The sequence below is a fragment of the Amblyraja radiata genome, chromosome 6 (assembly GCF_010909765.2).
Source record: "Amblyraja radiata isolate CabotCenter1 chromosome 6, sAmbRad1.1.pri, whole genome shotgun sequence".
Classification (NCBI taxonomy): Eukaryota; Metazoa; Chordata; class Chondrichthyes; order Rajiformes; family Rajidae; genus Amblyraja; species Amblyraja radiata.
Window position 1 is genome coordinate 45,984,522 of NC_045961.1, and position 17,541 is coordinate 46,002,062.

The 17,541-nt window shown below is 43.7% G+C and overlaps 1 protein-coding gene across 1 annotated transcript in view; it reads right to left on the reverse strand.

The window, feature by feature from the left end:
* The window catches only part of gucy1a2 (guanylate cyclase 1 soluble subunit alpha 2), a 161,092-nt gene that overhangs the window by 26,495 nt on the left and 117,056 nt on the right, over window positions 1-17,541 (reverse strand). Inside the window, exons 5-6 of the mRNA XM_033022678.1 lie at window positions 16,960-17,445; window positions 13,850-13,993 (exon numbers count right to left, since the gene is read on the reverse strand). Of these exons, the coding sequence (XP_032878569.1) occupies window positions 13,850-13,993; window positions 16,960-17,445 (630 nt within the window). The remainder of the gene's footprint in view (window positions 1-13,849; window positions 13,994-16,959; window positions 17,446-17,541) is intronic.

Below are 17,541 nucleotides of genomic sequence, written 5' to 3' on the forward strand. Positions count from 1 at the left end.
CCACATCCTCACACAAAGATGAGAATATGTAGAATTGGGGATACTTTAGGACTAAGGTTTAAGTATTCTGAGCTAAGTTTCAATTTCTTTATTTTGACATCATTTAGTTAAGTTTAATGTGTGATGTTTACGTGATGTTTAATGCTCTTGTAATTGGCTAAGATGTATTATGCTGTGTATGATTGTTATTGGGTAGAAAGATTGTCCCCACCTATATAACCATGTGATGCTGTAGTTATTGGCCTAGAATCACCATCCTTTGTATGTGTGTTTCTCCGTGATCCACTGGGAGAGCTTTCCAGGGCAGTACAGAGAAACCTAGTGGTGAAATAAAGGATGATTTAGAGTATTCTAGTCGGTGTTTTAACTGAACGGACTACGGGATATAAATACCGGAATTATCAGACCCTACCAGGGCAGCACCACGTCGGGATGAGTGAGGCGGGGCCAGATGCGGCACTCCAACCCAACAGACCCCTCGACCCGAGTAGCAGGCAAATATAGGACAAGGGCGGTCCCGTATGGGACAAACCAATTTAGCCCAATATACAGGATGTCCCGGCTAATACGGGATAGTTGGCAACCCTAGTCTCGACCCGAAACGTCACCCATACCTTCTCTCCAGTGATGCTGCCTGTCCCGCTGAATTACTCCAGCTTTTTGTGTCTATCAAGATCATGATATTCGTTGAAGTCTGTATATTTTGTGGCTGTGCATTGACTCGTCTGGTAACTTTGCCTACTGTTGAGTTTGACATTTAGTTTAATTCGGACATAAAGCAGTACAGCACAAGACCAGGTCCTTCAACCCATCATGTTGTGCTGACCATGCCAGCCTCATTAATCCCATGTTTCTGCACATGGTCTGCACCCTGCTGTTCCCTGCCTCTTCATGTGTCTGCCCAAATGGCTCTGAAATGTTGCTGTCGTACATGCTTCTGCCACCTCCCCAAGTCACATATAAAAACCATCGATTCAATGGATGTCCATGTAATCTGTGTATCTATTTCATCCCAAATGTAACTCCCCATAAAATCAAAATCATCCAGTTACTCCAGCAATATTCTGTGCCTCATATAAATAGAAACAACAATTTGCATTTATATTCGCCACCTTTAATCTTGCAAAGACGTCAAGAGCACTTCAAAGGTTTATTAACAAAGTCTGTCGTTGAGTCATGCAAGCCAATAACAAGATGATTTAGTGTTAGGTCAATTGTATTATGCAAAGATTTTGAAATGTTTGCTTGGGTGAAGGAGGCAAAAATAGTGGAAGCAGAGGCAGTGGCTGAAGAAATTCAAACCACCCATCCCTGGACCCAATCTTGCTTGCAGACCCCACTTCCAGATCTGATTTTGCCTGCAGTGCCCTCCCTCCTTTTTTTTCCCCACATCCCCAGACCTGGCTTGAACATGAACGCAGTGCCACAAAAAGTTAAATGACCACTCACTTATGGTAAAGGTAGATTAAATCCCATCATCTCTGGTGATACCTTCTGCAGCACAGCCTCACTCCCTGTCCCAAGCAATCCCACCATCACTCACTTCCATTACCAGCACCTGACAGGCAATTTACAGCAGCCAATTACCCTACAAACCCGCACGTGTTAGGAGAGAACTGGAGCACCCTGAAGAAACCAATATAGTGACAGAAAAAATGTGCAAACTCCACACAGAGAGCAGCTGAGGTCAGAATCGGACCCAGGCCTCTGGCGCTGTGAGGCAGCAGCTCTACCAGCTGTGCCACTGTGTTTAGGTATGTTGCAAAGCCTACCTGAAGCGTCGCTGAAAATCTGTCGCTGCGGGTGTGCGCGATTTTGGCGCCGTTTAGAGGGGGGCGGGTTTAAAACGCGATTTTCTCTAGGCTGTTCAAATCGAAGATGTTCAGCCTATTTAATTATTAACGGGAAATCGCTGAAAGACCCCGTCGCAAAAGCTATTATTAGTTTTAAAGGCCTCGTATAATAGTTATAGTAGTTTAAAAATCAATCTCTAAACCCGCGACCACCAGCAACCGCAGGGTCTCATAAAGCAAATAATAGAAGGTAGGCTGTATATTTTTACATTAAAAAGGGCTTCTAAAGATCCCTTTATACAAAGTTTAATATTGCGAGTAGCTCATTTTGGGCCCATTATATCCCGCAGTATTTTTCTCGGCATTTGAGGGCACAAATCTACCGCAATGTGAACGTTCTAAACCAGCGCGTTCACAGGAACCCACTGGAAAGCTGATTTAAATGGGCATTTATTTACAGCAATTGAACACTAAATTCCTTCCATTTGGTCTATAAATTAATGTAAATGAGATTTAAAAATCAAGTTTTATTGTGAATTATTTGTGAATATTATTTGGACATTTAGGCTATTTAAAAATGTTAATCATTTATTAAGAAATGGATAGATGTTTAGATCTAGTAATTGAAGTCTGAAATTAGCTACAATTAGGTAACTAACTAATTATATGCTTTAATTTCAGGTCATCCAAGTAAGATTATTTTATATTTGTTTCAGAATGCTTCAATCTATGATAACTGAAAATTTCATTCAGTTCTCTTAATTTTTAAGAAAGTTATGGGCTTTTGACTGTTCACGATCACAGCTTTTTTGTTATGTCCATAGAAAATCAATAGGGAACAAGATGCTAATTTCCCAGTATGAAACTGGCTATAACGTTTTAAATACTTGAGATATGAAAGTGAATTAGGTGTCAAATTAAACATTTTTATGCTTTATCTGATGGGATAAATTGCAGACTTGATTTTTAAAATCTCAAAATTTTGTAACATTGCTACTGTGTTGAGTCAGAATTACCTCTATGTCTGCACTCAGAGTGTTCCCATTAATTGCATTCCTCACTTAACTCCCAAACCCTGTATTCTCTTACATGCCCATCAACCTGTTCCTAATATTCCTACCACCCACCTCCAATAGAGGCAATTTACAGTAACTAATCAACATAAACCCGAGAAGCCTCCAGAGGAGAACCACACAATCTGGGCGGTATAGTGCCACATAGCTGGTAGAGCCACTGCCTTTCAGTGCCAGAGACCCGAGTTTGAGCCTGACCTCGGGTGCTGCCTGTGCGGAGTTTGCATGTTTTCCCTGTGCGTTTCCTCCGGGTGCTCCAGTTTCCTCCCACGTCCCAAAGACATGCGGGTTAATTGGCCCTCTGTAAATTGCCCCTAGTGTGTAGTGGATGAAAGGGAGTGGATGAAAGAATGGGATAACATAGAAGTAGTGTGAATGGGTGATCGATGATCGGCATGGACTTGGTGGGCTGAAAGGCCTGTTTCCATGCTCCAAAGATGTACAGGCTTGTAGGTTAATTGGCTTTGGTGAACATTGTCCCCTGTGTGTTGGATAGTTGCTAGTGTACGGGGATCATTGGTCGGCACGAGTTGGTGGGCTGAAGGGCCTGTTTCCATACTGTATCTCTAAACTAAACTAAACTGAACAATAACCTCTGCACCACTAAGATTGACTGTAGGCAATTGCAAAGAAACATGGATGTTGTCTATAGAGCGCAGAAACTTGAAGGTTAACATTTAAAGCTGTGCGGCTTTACTTTGCTGCTGCCCTTTATTATGAGACCAATTGGATCAGCGGCAGTCCTCGATGGAAATGATGGTCCAATGCCCCATACTAATGACTGGTTATGGACAGATCTCCGTGGCTGACCAAAATTATCCAACTACATAAAAATTAGCACATAGACCCAATAACTACAGATGCTGGAATCTTGAACAAATCACAATGTTGGAGGAAATCAGCAGGTCAGGACAGACGGTGTTTTGGGTTGAATCCCTCTCCAGAGTCTGAAGAAGTGTCCTAATCCGAAATGTCATCCGTCCACACCCTATCCACAGCCCCTTTGGCCTGCTGAGTCCATCCACAGATGCTGCCTGACCCACTGAATAGCATAAAAATGAACTTTGTTCATGATCACCATTGTCACAGGCAAACTCGAATGGGCAAATGATTCGGCCCACAACTTTTTAACAACTCAGATTAGCTTACCTTTTAGAAGCAGAAGCACTTTGAACCTATTATTAAAAATCATTTTTTCCGATAAAATATAATTAAGCTGATATGCATCTGTTATGATACTGCCTTATCTACTAAGGATCTACAGCATTTTTTCCACCGTTTATTACAGATGAGCAGAGCAGTGGTCTTTCTTCCAACTTTCAGGCATTTTGCTGCAGAATCTGCTGCAGTTTATTGGACTTCATCTTGCACTAAATGTTGCACATAGAAACATAGAAAATAGGTGCAGGAGGAGGCCATTCGGCCCTTCGAGCCAGCACCGCCATTCATTCGAATCCCGCTTGGAGTGCATACTGTCGTTGTGTCCTTGGGCAAGACACTTCACCCACCTTTGCCTGTGTGTGAATGTGTGTGAGTGATTGGTGGTGGTCGGAGGGGCCGTAGGCGCAGATTGGCAGCCACGCTTCCGTCAGTCTGCCCCAGGGCAGCTGTGGCTACAGAAGTAGCTTACCACCACCGAGTGTGACTGAGGAGTGAATGAATAATGCGATGTAAAGCGCCTTGAGTATTAGAAAGGCGCTCTATAAATCCCATCCATTATTATTATTATTGTGATCATGGCTGATCGTCCCCTATCAATAACCTGTGCCTGCCTTCTCCCCATATCCCTTGACTCCACTAGCCCCTAGAGCTCTATCTAACTCTCTCTTAAATCCATCCAGTGATTTGGCCTCCACTGCCCTATGTGGCAGGGAATTCCATAAATTCACAACTCACTGGGTGAAAAAGTTTTTTCTCACTTTTTATCACCATTTATCTGCACCATTTATCTTACATTAAATCTTGCACCCTTTATCCTTCATCTGGGCACTATGCACAGCTTGATTGTATTCATATGTAGTCTCTTCTTTGACTGGATAGCACGCAACAGAAGGTTTTCACTGCACCTCGGTACACGTGACAATAATAATAACTAAACTAAACTAAACTAGCATAAATTCAGTCAGGTGCCAGCATATATATGTGGTGGGACCAATGACTGAGCCTGACTTCAACAATGGCAAATCTCAGCCTCACCAATAGAATCAAGACGATAGGAAGTAAAATGATACATCGTTCCAACATGGAGGGTGGAAGAAGATGATATACTGTATGTGATATGTACCTCCATGCTCTATCTGCACTAACAGCAAGAAAACTCATAGTATCCAGTCACATGGTGGATCTAGATAGATGGATCTAGTTACAAATATAGACTCACAGTGCTGAAGCAACTCAGCAGGTCAGGCAGCATCCCCAGATGAATAGGTGACGTTTCGGGTTGGGACCCTTCATCAAACTGATTATAGGGGGGTTGGGGTGGGTAGAAAGTTGGAAGAGAGGAGGGGCTAGACAAAGCACGACAGGTAATGGAGGAACACAGGCGAGAGGGGGAATTTAATAGGCAGATGGTTGGACAAAGGCCAGAAATCAAAAAAAGGAGCAAGCAAAAGGATTGAAGAGGTGCAAATTGTGAAGCCAGAGTAAGGAAGTGTGGGGGAGGATAAATAGATACAAATCCTGGTGGAATACCAGGGGGGGGGGGGGGGGGGGGGGGGGAGAGGAGAAGAAAGGAGGGTGTGGATTAGAAAGGGGAGGGGAAGCTGGGTTGTTAGAGGTTACCTAAAATTGGAGAATTCAATGTATGGATTACATATTAGGTTATTAATGTAGCTCCTTTCCACCTCAAAAAAAATATCCCAAAAGATTTCAGCAAGAGTATATTGTATTTGGAAGATACACACAAAGTGCTGGAGTATCTCAGCGGATCAGGCAGCATCTCTGGAGAAAAAGGATGGGTGAAGTTTCGGGTCGGAACCCTTCCTAAGACTAGGCTTCGGAAATCAGCAAAGAGAGCTGTATGCTGAAAAAAATGCTTTCTGAAGAAAGGTTCCGACCCAAAATGTCACCCATCCTTTTTCTCCAGAGATGCTGCCTGACCCACCAAGTTACTTCAGCACTTTGTATCTTCCTCGGTATAAACAAGCATTTGCAGTTCCTTCTTACATATATTGTATTTGGCGTTCTCATGAGAAAAATAATACGTCACCAGGCACATTCAATATCTTCCATCAAGCATATTGTTGGATATTCTCTATTAATTGACCTTGAATATTTTGGCTCAGTATGGGTGCTGGAAATTCCACCGTGGAACCTCATTAATCACTTCAGAGTGCAGTCAACATCACAAATTTAGAACAAATGTGACATGCAATTACTTTCACTTCTGCAGGCTATTCTTCAGTTTGATGTTATTTGGTGGCAGACAGTTTAATTAGAACTTTTCCAAAACCACACAGCATTCACCAACAGGAACAAAATTGCCCACTGTTGCATCTCTTCCGTCAGGAACCTGTGTGTCATTCATCACATACATCTCGAAAGGCACGATCAAAACGGCAACAGCAATAAACAGTCCACTTACAGTTCCATTGGCAAAATGAGGGAAAATAACAAGGTCAACACAGTTTACAGGGAATGAAAATTGAATCAGTTTCCCCGATCTCATTGCCCATTCCAGCTGTGTTGTGTACACTGGGGAACATTGAATGGTGTTGAATCATGTATTAATTATTGCAAGCAATGGTTAGTGTAAAAGGAAACCATTCATCCCCATCATTAAGAAAAATCGTTTCTGTAGCTTCCATTACTAAATAACATCGATCTTAAAGTAATAGGAAACAAAATGTAAAAATTAAGCTCACTAGTGGGGAAAAATAGAAAATGCTGGAGTTTTCAAGCACCTTCATTGTCTGCACATCAAAAAGGAACAATAAAAGCAAATATAAAAACACTCCAAATGCTGGAAGTCCAAATAAAAACTGGAAAATGTGAGAAATATTGGGCAGCTCAGAATCTAAATTGTGTTAAAAAGGCCATTGATCTGGAATGTTAACTCTTTCTCATATTTGACCTGCTGTGTATTTGCAGCACTTGTTTTTTAATAATATACTAGACCAGGTGGGACCCGTTGGATCCCGTCCCCTCAATATGCGGTTGCGGGGGCGAGTGGCGGCCTGTGGCATCACACACACACACTAACCACCCCACACACACGCATACTAATCCCCCCTCCCTTGATATTATATTAATATTATTAATTTGCTCCTTTTCCCCCATCCCCCACCCTATCCACTCACGCATAACCCCCAACTTGCGCAGCAGAGGGAGAGGGAGAGGTTAGAGAGGGGAGGGGTAGAGCGGGAGAGGATGAGGGGGTTAGAGAGGGAGGGGAGGGGGAGGGGGTAGAAATTGAGGGGTGGGGGGGGCGCGGCTTCACTAGGAAGGCTGGTCCCCTAATGCAATACTCTACCAATCACGCATAGGTCCCAATCAAAGATCGTTGCTCTAGTATCTTTGGTCCCAATACTCATCACTCCCGAGAGAGGGAGGGAGGGGTAAAGAGGGAGGGGGGCAGAGAGGGATGGGTGCAGAGAGGGAAGGGGGACAGAGAGGGAGGAGGGGACAGAGAGGGAGGAGGAGGGCAGAGAGGGAGGTGGGGGGCAGAGTAGGAGGAGGGGGCAGAGTGGGAGGAGGGGGACAGAGTGAGAGGAGGGGGACAGACTGGGGAAGAGAGGGAGGGGGTAGAGCAGGAGGGGGCTAGAGGGGGAGTGGGTAGAACAGGAGGGGTAGAGAGGGAGGGGGTAGAGAGGGATGAGGAAGGGGTAGAGAGGGATGGGAAGGGGGTAGAGAGGTAGGGGTGTAGAGAGGGAGGGGGATGGATAGGTAGGGGGGTAGATGGGAAAAGGGGGTAGAGAGGTAGGACAGCTTGTTCTATTTGATCTTATTTGATTGTGCACGCAAGGTTGATTGCATTTGTGGAAACATGTGAAGGTTGCAATCTCCCACCCCTGTCCCATTGTGATGTCATATGTAAATGAGATCCATTGTGATTGGATCTGTGACATCATCAACGGAAAGTGTTGCAAGACTCCCACTGAAAAGCAGTTAATTTTTTGAAATAAACGATTCAAACTTAAAAAACTTTGGAAATATAGGTTGGAATGCGACGGGAAGACATTTATCCCATCGAGGGAAAAAATGTGAGTAGCATGTGTGAAAATGGGACGGCTGTGGCCAAGCATTTTGGAAGAAGATACAAATTCAGGAGATTAAAAGAAAGCCTACACTACCCTGCGTACACACAGAAATTTCGAATGTTGAGAACAAAGGGAAGGGTTTTAGTATAATACTAGACCAAGGGGACCCGTTGGATCCCGTCCCCTCAATGCGCGGTTGCGGAGGAGGGCAGCCTGCGGTGTCACACACACTAACCACCCCCAATAACCACCCCCCACACACACACACTAACCACCCCACACACACACACACTAACCCCCCTGATATATTAATATTAAACATTTGCTCCTTATACCCCATCCCCCGCCTTATCCACTCACGCATAGCCTCCACCTGCATAGCCTCCACCTCCACCTGCACAGAGGGAGAGGGAGGGGGTAGAGAGAGAGGGCAGAGAGAGAGAGGGCATAGAGAGAGAGAGCGCAGAGAGAGAGAGCGCAGAGAGAGAGAGAGGGCAGAGAGAGAGAGAGGGCAGAGAGAGATAGAGGGCAGAGAGAGAGAGAGAGGGCAGATAGAGAGGGCAGAGAGGTGGATACAGATGAGTGGTACAGTGGTGCAGACAGTAGAGCAGCTGCCTTGCAGCGCCAGAGATCCAGGTTCGATCCTGACCTCGGGTACTGTACGGGTGGAGTTTGCACATTCTCCCTTTGACCACGTGGGCTTCTACCAGGTGCTCCGGTTTGCTCCCACATCCCAAAAACATGTAGGATTGTAGGTTAATTGGCCTCTGTAAATTGCCATAAATGTGTATGGAGTATGCACAGTGGGATAACGTGGAACTAGTGTGAATAAGTGATCGATAGTCACCTTGGACCGGTAGACCGAAGGGCCTGTTTCTATGCTGTATCTCTAAACCAATAATTGAGGGCAGCAGAGTAACGCAGCGGTAGAGTTGCTGCCGTACATCGCCAAAGACCAGATAGGTGGGACTAGTATAGATGGGACATCTTGATCGGCATGGGCAAGTTGAACCAAAGGGCCTGTTTCCTTGGTGTATGACTCTATGACTAAGTACTTTCCAGAATTATATTTCTGATTATTGCAAGTTATTAAATACATAAGAAATCTTTTTAAATGACTTTCATTAATATTTCATGATGTCAATATTTCCCCATGCACAATGTAACTAGTGAAACACTGTAGTAAGTTAGAGCAAGAGTGGGTCATGTGGCGTATGGCGCTCCCGCCTCCATTTCCTGTCATCCTGATCAAACCTCCATATTCACTTTATTTTCTATCCTATCTTCAGATCTATTGATTCCCCTAAAAATCTCATTTACAGTCCTCTGAGGTTGAGAATTCTGAATGTTCACTGTGTCCCAAGCGAAGTACCTTCTTATCTCAGTTCTCGTTGTTTGACTCTTTATCAATCCCAATCAATCAATCAATCAATCAACCTTTATTGTCATCTTGCAAGCAACAGTTGTACAGTGCAAAATGAAAAGACGTTTCCCAGGGAATACCGGAGCATCGCACATGAAATTTAAAACATTTCACACATAATAACACTAAAAACAATCCAGTCCCTGATGGAACAGTATAAATAGTTAAAAGCAGGTAAAACAACAACGTTAAAATACAGTAAAACCAATCATAAAAATGTCCGGGGCAGCTGATTTGAGTGGCCAGTGCCAGTTATTAAAGTGGCCAGTGCCAGTTATTAAAGTGTCCGTGCCAAGCCGCAGAATCAGGTGACTGTGAGTACAGAGTGACTGTTTAGCAGCCTCACAGCCTGTGGCAGGAAGCTGTTTAGCTGTTTATCCTGAAGCAATGACCTGGACCATGTTAACTATTCAGATGGTTTTACATGTGTTGATGATGCTTGTCAATTTTCTAAACTCCACTTCATATAGACCAGTTCTCTCATCGCAGAATCAATCTAGTGAACAACTTTTGTGCTCCCTCCAAAGCAAATGTGTCCTGCCTCAAAGGGACACCAAAGGCAGACATTGAAGTCCAGATATGGCCTGTCCAAAGCCATCTGACATGGAATGGAATGTCACTCTTCCCCTCTGTTATCAGTCTTCTGAACAATCCTTCCATCAGCTGGAGTACTATCCGATTCACCTCTACCCCCTTGCGGATGTTGTCTATGGAAACTGGTGCGCTACATTGAGAACTATGTTTGGCACTCTGAATCTTCCCCTTTGCACTACCTCGGCCTTTGCTTTTGGCACTTTGGCCTTCGTCAGTCAGAGTATTGAGTATAGTAGTTAGGAAGTCATGTTGCAGTTATATAAAATGTTGGTGTGGCCACATTTAGAGTATCATGTTCAGTTTTGGGCACTATGTTATAGGAAAGATGTTGTCAAGCTGGAAAGGGTGCAGAGAAGATTTAAAAGGATGGTACACAAAAATGCTGGAGAAACTCAGCAGGTGCAACAGCATCTATGGAGCGAAGGAAATAGGCGACGTTTCGGGCCGAAACATTGCCTATTTCCTTCGCTCCATAGATGCTGTTGCACCCGCTGAGTTTCTCCAGCATTTTTGTGTACCTTCGATTTTCCAGCATCTGCAGTTCCTTCTTGAAGATTTAAAAGGATGTTGCCAGGACTCAAGGGCCTGAGATACAGGAAGAGATTGAGCAGGCTATACCTTGAAGTGCACGAGGATGAGGGGTGATCTTACAGAGGTGTACAATATCATGAGAAGAATAGATTGGGTAAACGCAGAGTCTCTTGCCCAGAGTAGGAGAATCAAGAACCAGAGGATATGGGTTTAAAGTGAGGAGGGATCATTTTAATCTGAACCTGAGGGGTGACGTGGTGTTATTCTACTTTAAATAGTTTTCTTCTGATCTTTCCATGACATTCCCAACATAACTCACTCACTGTAAACAAATGCAGCTATTATCTGTCACCATCTGATTGATACTCTAAAGTTTATCTTGTAGCTGGGTTTCCAGTACAAATATATGCCGATATGACACAGATTACCTGCCATGATTTGTCTTGCCCTCCTCTCTTCCAGCGTTCATCCCCCCCATCCTGGCTACAATCAGTCTGAAGAATGGTCCCAAACCAAAACGTCACCATGTTCTCGAGAGATATTGTCTGACCTGCTGAGTTACTCCAGCACTTTGTTTCTTTACTTGTAAACCAGCATTTGCAGTTCCTTGTTTCTGTTGATGTCGCTTCTTCCCTGAGTTACCCTACAGGGTTACCAGTTGTCCAATTGTAACCATTCAACCATTTTCTCCATATTGACCTTTTACTGATATTTCTTCTCTTCAAAAAGAAACCATTCCATTTCAATCCAAATATTACCCTTTTACTTCAGCTTTGATGCATTTTCTGATTTTTTTTTAACTTGTCATTTCTCCAAACTTGACGGCAGTGTGAAATCTCCTGAGTGCAGTAAGGTCAATATAAAAGGTGAAAAACCAGCTTTGTAAAGATTCCAAGAAAATTTTGTTTTAATCTCACAGTGGGGCAAACAGCAACTCATTCTACTGAAGCACTAGCCGTATGTTTCTCATCTCTTGTTGCTGGAAAATTGAGATTAATAACAATAGATATCTCTTGTGCAGAATTCTACCTTTGCAGAACTCTGATATATCACGACCTTTGACATTAAACTTATTTTATTGACCATTGGAAACATTTCTAAAAGAGTCACACCTTCTGCATTTTTCACTTGATATAGTTCCAAGTATATAACTCCCTGAAAATGGCAACACAAGTAGATATTGTGGTAAAGAAGGCATATGATATTCTTGCCTTTATTGGTCGGGACAATGAGTATAAGAGTCAGGACGTCATGATGCAGCTTTATATGACATTGGTTAGGCTGCATTTGAGGTATTGTATGCAATTCTGGTCACCTCATTACAGGAAGGGTGTGGAGATTTTGGAAAGGGTGCAGAGGAGGTTTACTGGAATGATGCCTGGATTAGGGGGTATTAGCTACAAAGAGAGTTTGGACAGACTTCGATTGTTCTCTCTGAAATGCCAGAGGTTGAGGGGAGACCTAATGGAGGTATATTCAATTATGAGGGGCATATATAGGATAGACAGTCAGATCTTATTTCCAAGGATGGAAATATCAACTACTGGAAGATATAGCTTTAAGGTGAGAGGGCAGTTTAAAAGGAGATGCGCGAAGAACGTTTTTTTTACACAGAGGATGGTGAGTTCTTGGAACATGCGGCTGCGGGTGGTGGTGGAGACGGATGTCATAGTAGTGTTTAAGAGATTTTTGGATAGGCGTATAGTTATGCAGGATATGGAGGGATATGGATTATGTGCAGGCAGATAACAGTTGTTCTTGCCATCATGTTCGGCACAGTCATTGTAGGCCAAAGGGCTGTGCTGTGCTGTTCTATGTTTCTATGTTCGATGTTATATATACTTCTGTTAAATGGCAGGCAACTCTGTGCCACAAATATTATGTACATCTTATCAGCTTATATCTGAGTGTTACAGCATGAAAACAGGCCCTTCGGCCCACCGGGTTTATACCGACCTGTTCACACTAGCTATTCCACTACATATGAGGAGCAACTTACAGAGGCCAGTTAACCTACAAACTTGCACATCTTTGGGATATGGGAGGTGACCGGACACAGGGAGAACATGCAAACTCCACAGAGACAGCACCCGAGGTGAGGATTGGCGTTTTGAGGCAGCAGTTGTTGCGCTGAGCCACTGGGTTGTTATTGCTGCTTACAGAGAGTTGAGGAGTTGTGAATGAACTGAACATTGTGGCATCACTTCCAATGATCCCCATTATTGACACAATGCGAGGGTAATGATGAAGATGATCAGTGTCCTGGACACTGCCTTAAAGAACTGCAAAGATGCGTTGGAGTTGGGATGATCGATTTTCAAAAACCATAACCTTCATTTCTTGTGGAAAGTATGAGTTCAATTATTGGAATATTTTTTTCTTTGGGTGTTCCCTTATTTAGTTTTACCAAGTAGCATTGATGCCTACGTTAAATGCCGCTTTGATGTCCAGGACAATCTCTCTCACCCCGCCCTAAGATTAACTTCTTTTAACGCAAATTGTGCCAAGGGTACCTTATTCTTATAACCACCTTATTTTATTCAGTGTTCCCTTAAAAACTATTAAATACTTTCATAGAATGGAGAAAAAGCTATAGTGTATAGACCCTTTTAGTTTAGTTTAGAGATACAGCGTAGAAACAGTCCCTTCAGCCCACCAAATCTGCGCCGACCAATGATCACCCATACACCAGTTCTATCCAACACACAAGGGACAAATCATAGAAGCCAATTAACCTACAAACCTGCACTTCTTTGGAATGTAGGAAAAAACCGGAGCACCTGGAGAAAACCTATGGGAGAATGTACAAACTGGGAGAATGTACAAACCCCACACCGCCATTGGTTCAATGGTGCTGTATTTGTCACAAATGCTACTACAGAGTAAAATTCTTTAGCATATATTACACATGCTGGCGTTGCCATTTCTTGCGCCATTATACAAAGTCCAGCCGGCGCGCACACCCGATATACTGGAGCAGTTCCCACGAACCGACAGCAACAGGATCAAACCCAGGTCTCTGGAGCTGTAGGGCAGCAATTCAACTGCTGCACCACTGTGCCACCCCTAAAAATAGTTCTCATAGAAATGTTAAACAAAGCACAGATATACCACCAATGTTGATTGAGCTCAGTTATTTATGCCATTTCTCAAATAAGTCTGTGAACCACTTTGAGCCAAAATAATTAACAGTTCATCTCAGGGAGTTTAGGAATTATCTCCAGAACCATTACTCACCTGAATGGGCTTTCCATTGGGTGTCTGTACTTCCTCCGACAGTTCTATCATCTTTAATGCCATCAGGGCGATGAGTTTAGCATGATTGCTGCTTTTTCTATGTAATCCTCCAGCCACACAATATGCATCACCTATTGTTTCAACCTGCCGAAATTCAAATAGGAAAAGGCAATGAGATGTTGCTATGTTTACCCAGTGCTTTTTCTGACATGATCCTCTGCACATCTCATTCAACCAAGACCAATCTCCCGGTCTGAAGTAAATGATAGAATTACAAATGTGCCAGACCATCAAGTCGTCAAGTCAGATTTATTCGTCACATACACATACGAGATGTGCAGTGAAATGAAAAGTGGCAATGCTTGTGGATTGTGCAAAAAAACTACAAAACAGAATGGACCAGAATCACATATTCACATATTACATATTTGTGGGAGGAAAAAATAAAGTAAAAACGTCAATTTTAAAAAGACATCACAGAACAGTAGATTGGTACAGTAAAGTTAGTCCCTGGTGAGATAGGAGTTTACAGTCCTAATGGCCTCTGGGAAGAAACTCCTTCTCATCCTCTCTGTTTTCACAGCATGGCAATGGAGGCGTTTGCCTGACCGTAGCAGCTGGAACAGTCCGTTGCTGGGGAGGAAGGGGTCTCCCATAATCTTGTTGGCTCTGGAGTTGCACCTTCTGATGTATAGTTCCTGCAGGGGGGGCGAGTATAGTTCCCATAGTGCGTTCGAATGCACTACTCTCTGCAGAGCCTTCTTGCCTGGGCAGAGCAATTCCCAAACCAGATTATGATGTTTCCGGACAAGATGCTTTCCACAGCCGCTGAGTAGACGCACTGGAGGATCCTCAGAGACATTCTGAATTTCCTCAATTGCCTGAGGTGGTAAAGGCGCTGCCTTGCCTTACTCATGAGTGCTGCAGCGTGTGATGTCCATGTCAGATCTTCTGAGATGTGGACTCCCAGGCATTTACCCTAGCTCACCCTATCCACAGTATCCCCATTTATCTTAAATGGTGTGTACGTCCTCGGATGATGTGCCCTCCTAAAGTCCACGATTAGCTCCTTAGTTTTTTTGATATTCAAGAGGCTGTTGTCCTGACACCAGAGTGCCAGATCAGCCACCTCCTCCCAGTAGGCCTTACTCATCGTTATCGGAGATCAGGCCCACCACCACAGTGTCATCAGCAAACTTGATTATGGAGTTGGAGCTGAACCTAGCCGCACAGTCATGTGTGTACAGGGAGTACAGACAAGTCATCGTCTGATATATTGTGCTGGAAATCAATTCTGCTGTTGCCTCCAGCATCACATGGGTAGCATTTTTGCACATGAAATTATAGAATCATAAAATCATTTCAGCTGGAAAGGATGACATTTAGCACATCCTGTCTATGGCATAGGAAACCAGTCAGTCTAGTACCTCCGATCATTCCCAATTTCCCATCATGTTATTCTCCCAAGCTACTATTAAATTCCCTGTTGCCATCACTCCTTCAGGCAGTGAATTCTTGATCATGACGACTTGCAGTATGAGTACCTTTATTCCCCTTAAAGAAGGGTCTCAACCCACAACGTCGCCTATCCATGTTCTTCAGAGATGCTGCTGAGTTACTTCAGCACTTAGTGTATTAACCAGCATCCGCAATTCTTTGTTTCTGAAGCACGAAAATGGTTTTCCTCACATCACTTCTGATCTTTTGCCAGTCAGCTTAGATTGTGACAATTGGTCCTCGATAGGACACAAAGTGCAAGAGTAATCTATCCATGTTCTCCGGAGATGCTGCCTGATCCATTGAGTTATTCCAGCACTTTGTGTCCCTTGTGTAAACCAGCATGGGCAGTTCCTTGTTTCTACATTAGATTCTCGACCCTTTCCTCAGTATAAGTTGTTACCTTTATTCACCTTATCTCAACCTCTGATGTATTTAAACATTCCTTTCCAATCGCATAGCCTTTTTTTCTTTCTCCTCCCCCCCCCCCCTCCCTCCTCTCTCTCTCTACCTCTCCCTCTCTCTCTCTCTTTCCCTCTCCCTCTCTACCTCAATTTTCTCTACACCCACACCAATCCCCTGACTGTATTGTGCTGCCAAAATTGTCAGTGGAACAGGACATACCTGGGGATGTGGGGGAGTGTGAGATGTCAGGTGAAAGTTTCAATTCCATGGGCTGGTACACAACTATTCTGTGGTACAGTTTACCAGTTTTTAGCATGCGTTTAAATTTTTTTGTTCACAACATTGAGGCTTAATGAATTGGGCATCTTATTCCAGGGACAAGTTAATTTAACTGTTCTCTATTGTTTTTTGTTTTACTATTGTCCCTATTGGAGGCTGATAGAATTGAATAGTTTGCTAGGTTATTTTTGATAGACAGACACAAAATGCTGGAGAGATCCAGAGATGCTGCCTGTCCCGCTGAGTTACTCCAGCACATTGTGTGTATCTTTGGTGTAAACCAGCATCTGCTGTTCCTTCAAGGTTTATTTTTTCGGCCCACTACAACCTTCCATAATCCATTCACACTAGTTCTAGTCTGAAGAAGGGTTTCGGCCCGAAACGTCGCCTATTTCCTTCGCTCCATAGATGCTGCTGCACCCGCTGAGTTTCTCCAGCATTTTTGTGTACCTTCGATCTTCCAGCATCTGCAGTTCCTTCTTGAACACACTAGTTCTATGTTATCTCCCTTCCGTATCCACTCCCTACAGACCTGGGGCAATTTACAGATGCCAATTAACCTCCAAAATTCACACGTCTTTGGGATGTGGGAAGAAACCGGAGCACCCGGAAGGAACCCACGCAATCACAACGAGAACGTACAAACTGAGGTCAGTATTGAGCGTATGGGGTGATTATGGGAGACCCCTTCCTCCCCAGCAACGGACTGTTCCAGCTGTTACGGTCAGGCAAACGCCTCCATTGCCATGCTGTGAAAACGGAGAGGATGAGAAGGAGCCTGTATCTCTAAAGACTAAACCTCTTTTAAACTATGCCCCTCTCACCTTAAAGCTGTGCTCTCTAGTATTTGATTGTTCCAACCCGGGAAAAAGATTCTGCCCGATCTATGCCTTTAGTTTCACAACAATGACATTGTCCTATACAATTACCTTGTACACATCCAGGATTCCACATTGGTAGTCAAATCTGGTGTATAGTTCGTTCAGCATACTGATCACTTGCATCGGGGTGCATTGTTCACAAATAGCTGTGAAGCCAACAATGTCCGAGAAAAGCATGGTGACGTCGTCAAACTTTCTTGCCTGCACGGATTTTGCTTGCCATAGCTGTTGAGCAATGTCACCTGGGAAAATCGAATACAGCAAGTCCACCGTCTTCTTTTTCTCTTCTTCTAAGGCTTGATGTGCATTTTCAAGAGTTGCTTTCAACTTGTCCATGCATTTCTTCAGGCCATCCTGGGCTTTAGCTTGCTCACCCAGCAAGATAACATCTCGGGTAGCATCATGGATGGGTATGTCCGAGAGATGCAAGCCTCGTCCCATTAACTCCTCTAGTTTGTCAACACATGGTGAGCCCAGGAACAGGATAGAGTTTGATTCAGGCACATAAATCATTTGTCCCTTTATCTCCATCACCTATGAAGAACAAGAAAGGCTTTTGTCAACTGTTCCCACCATAATCCAAACATCATTACAAATTACTTAAACATGAAATCAACAATAAAAGGAGAA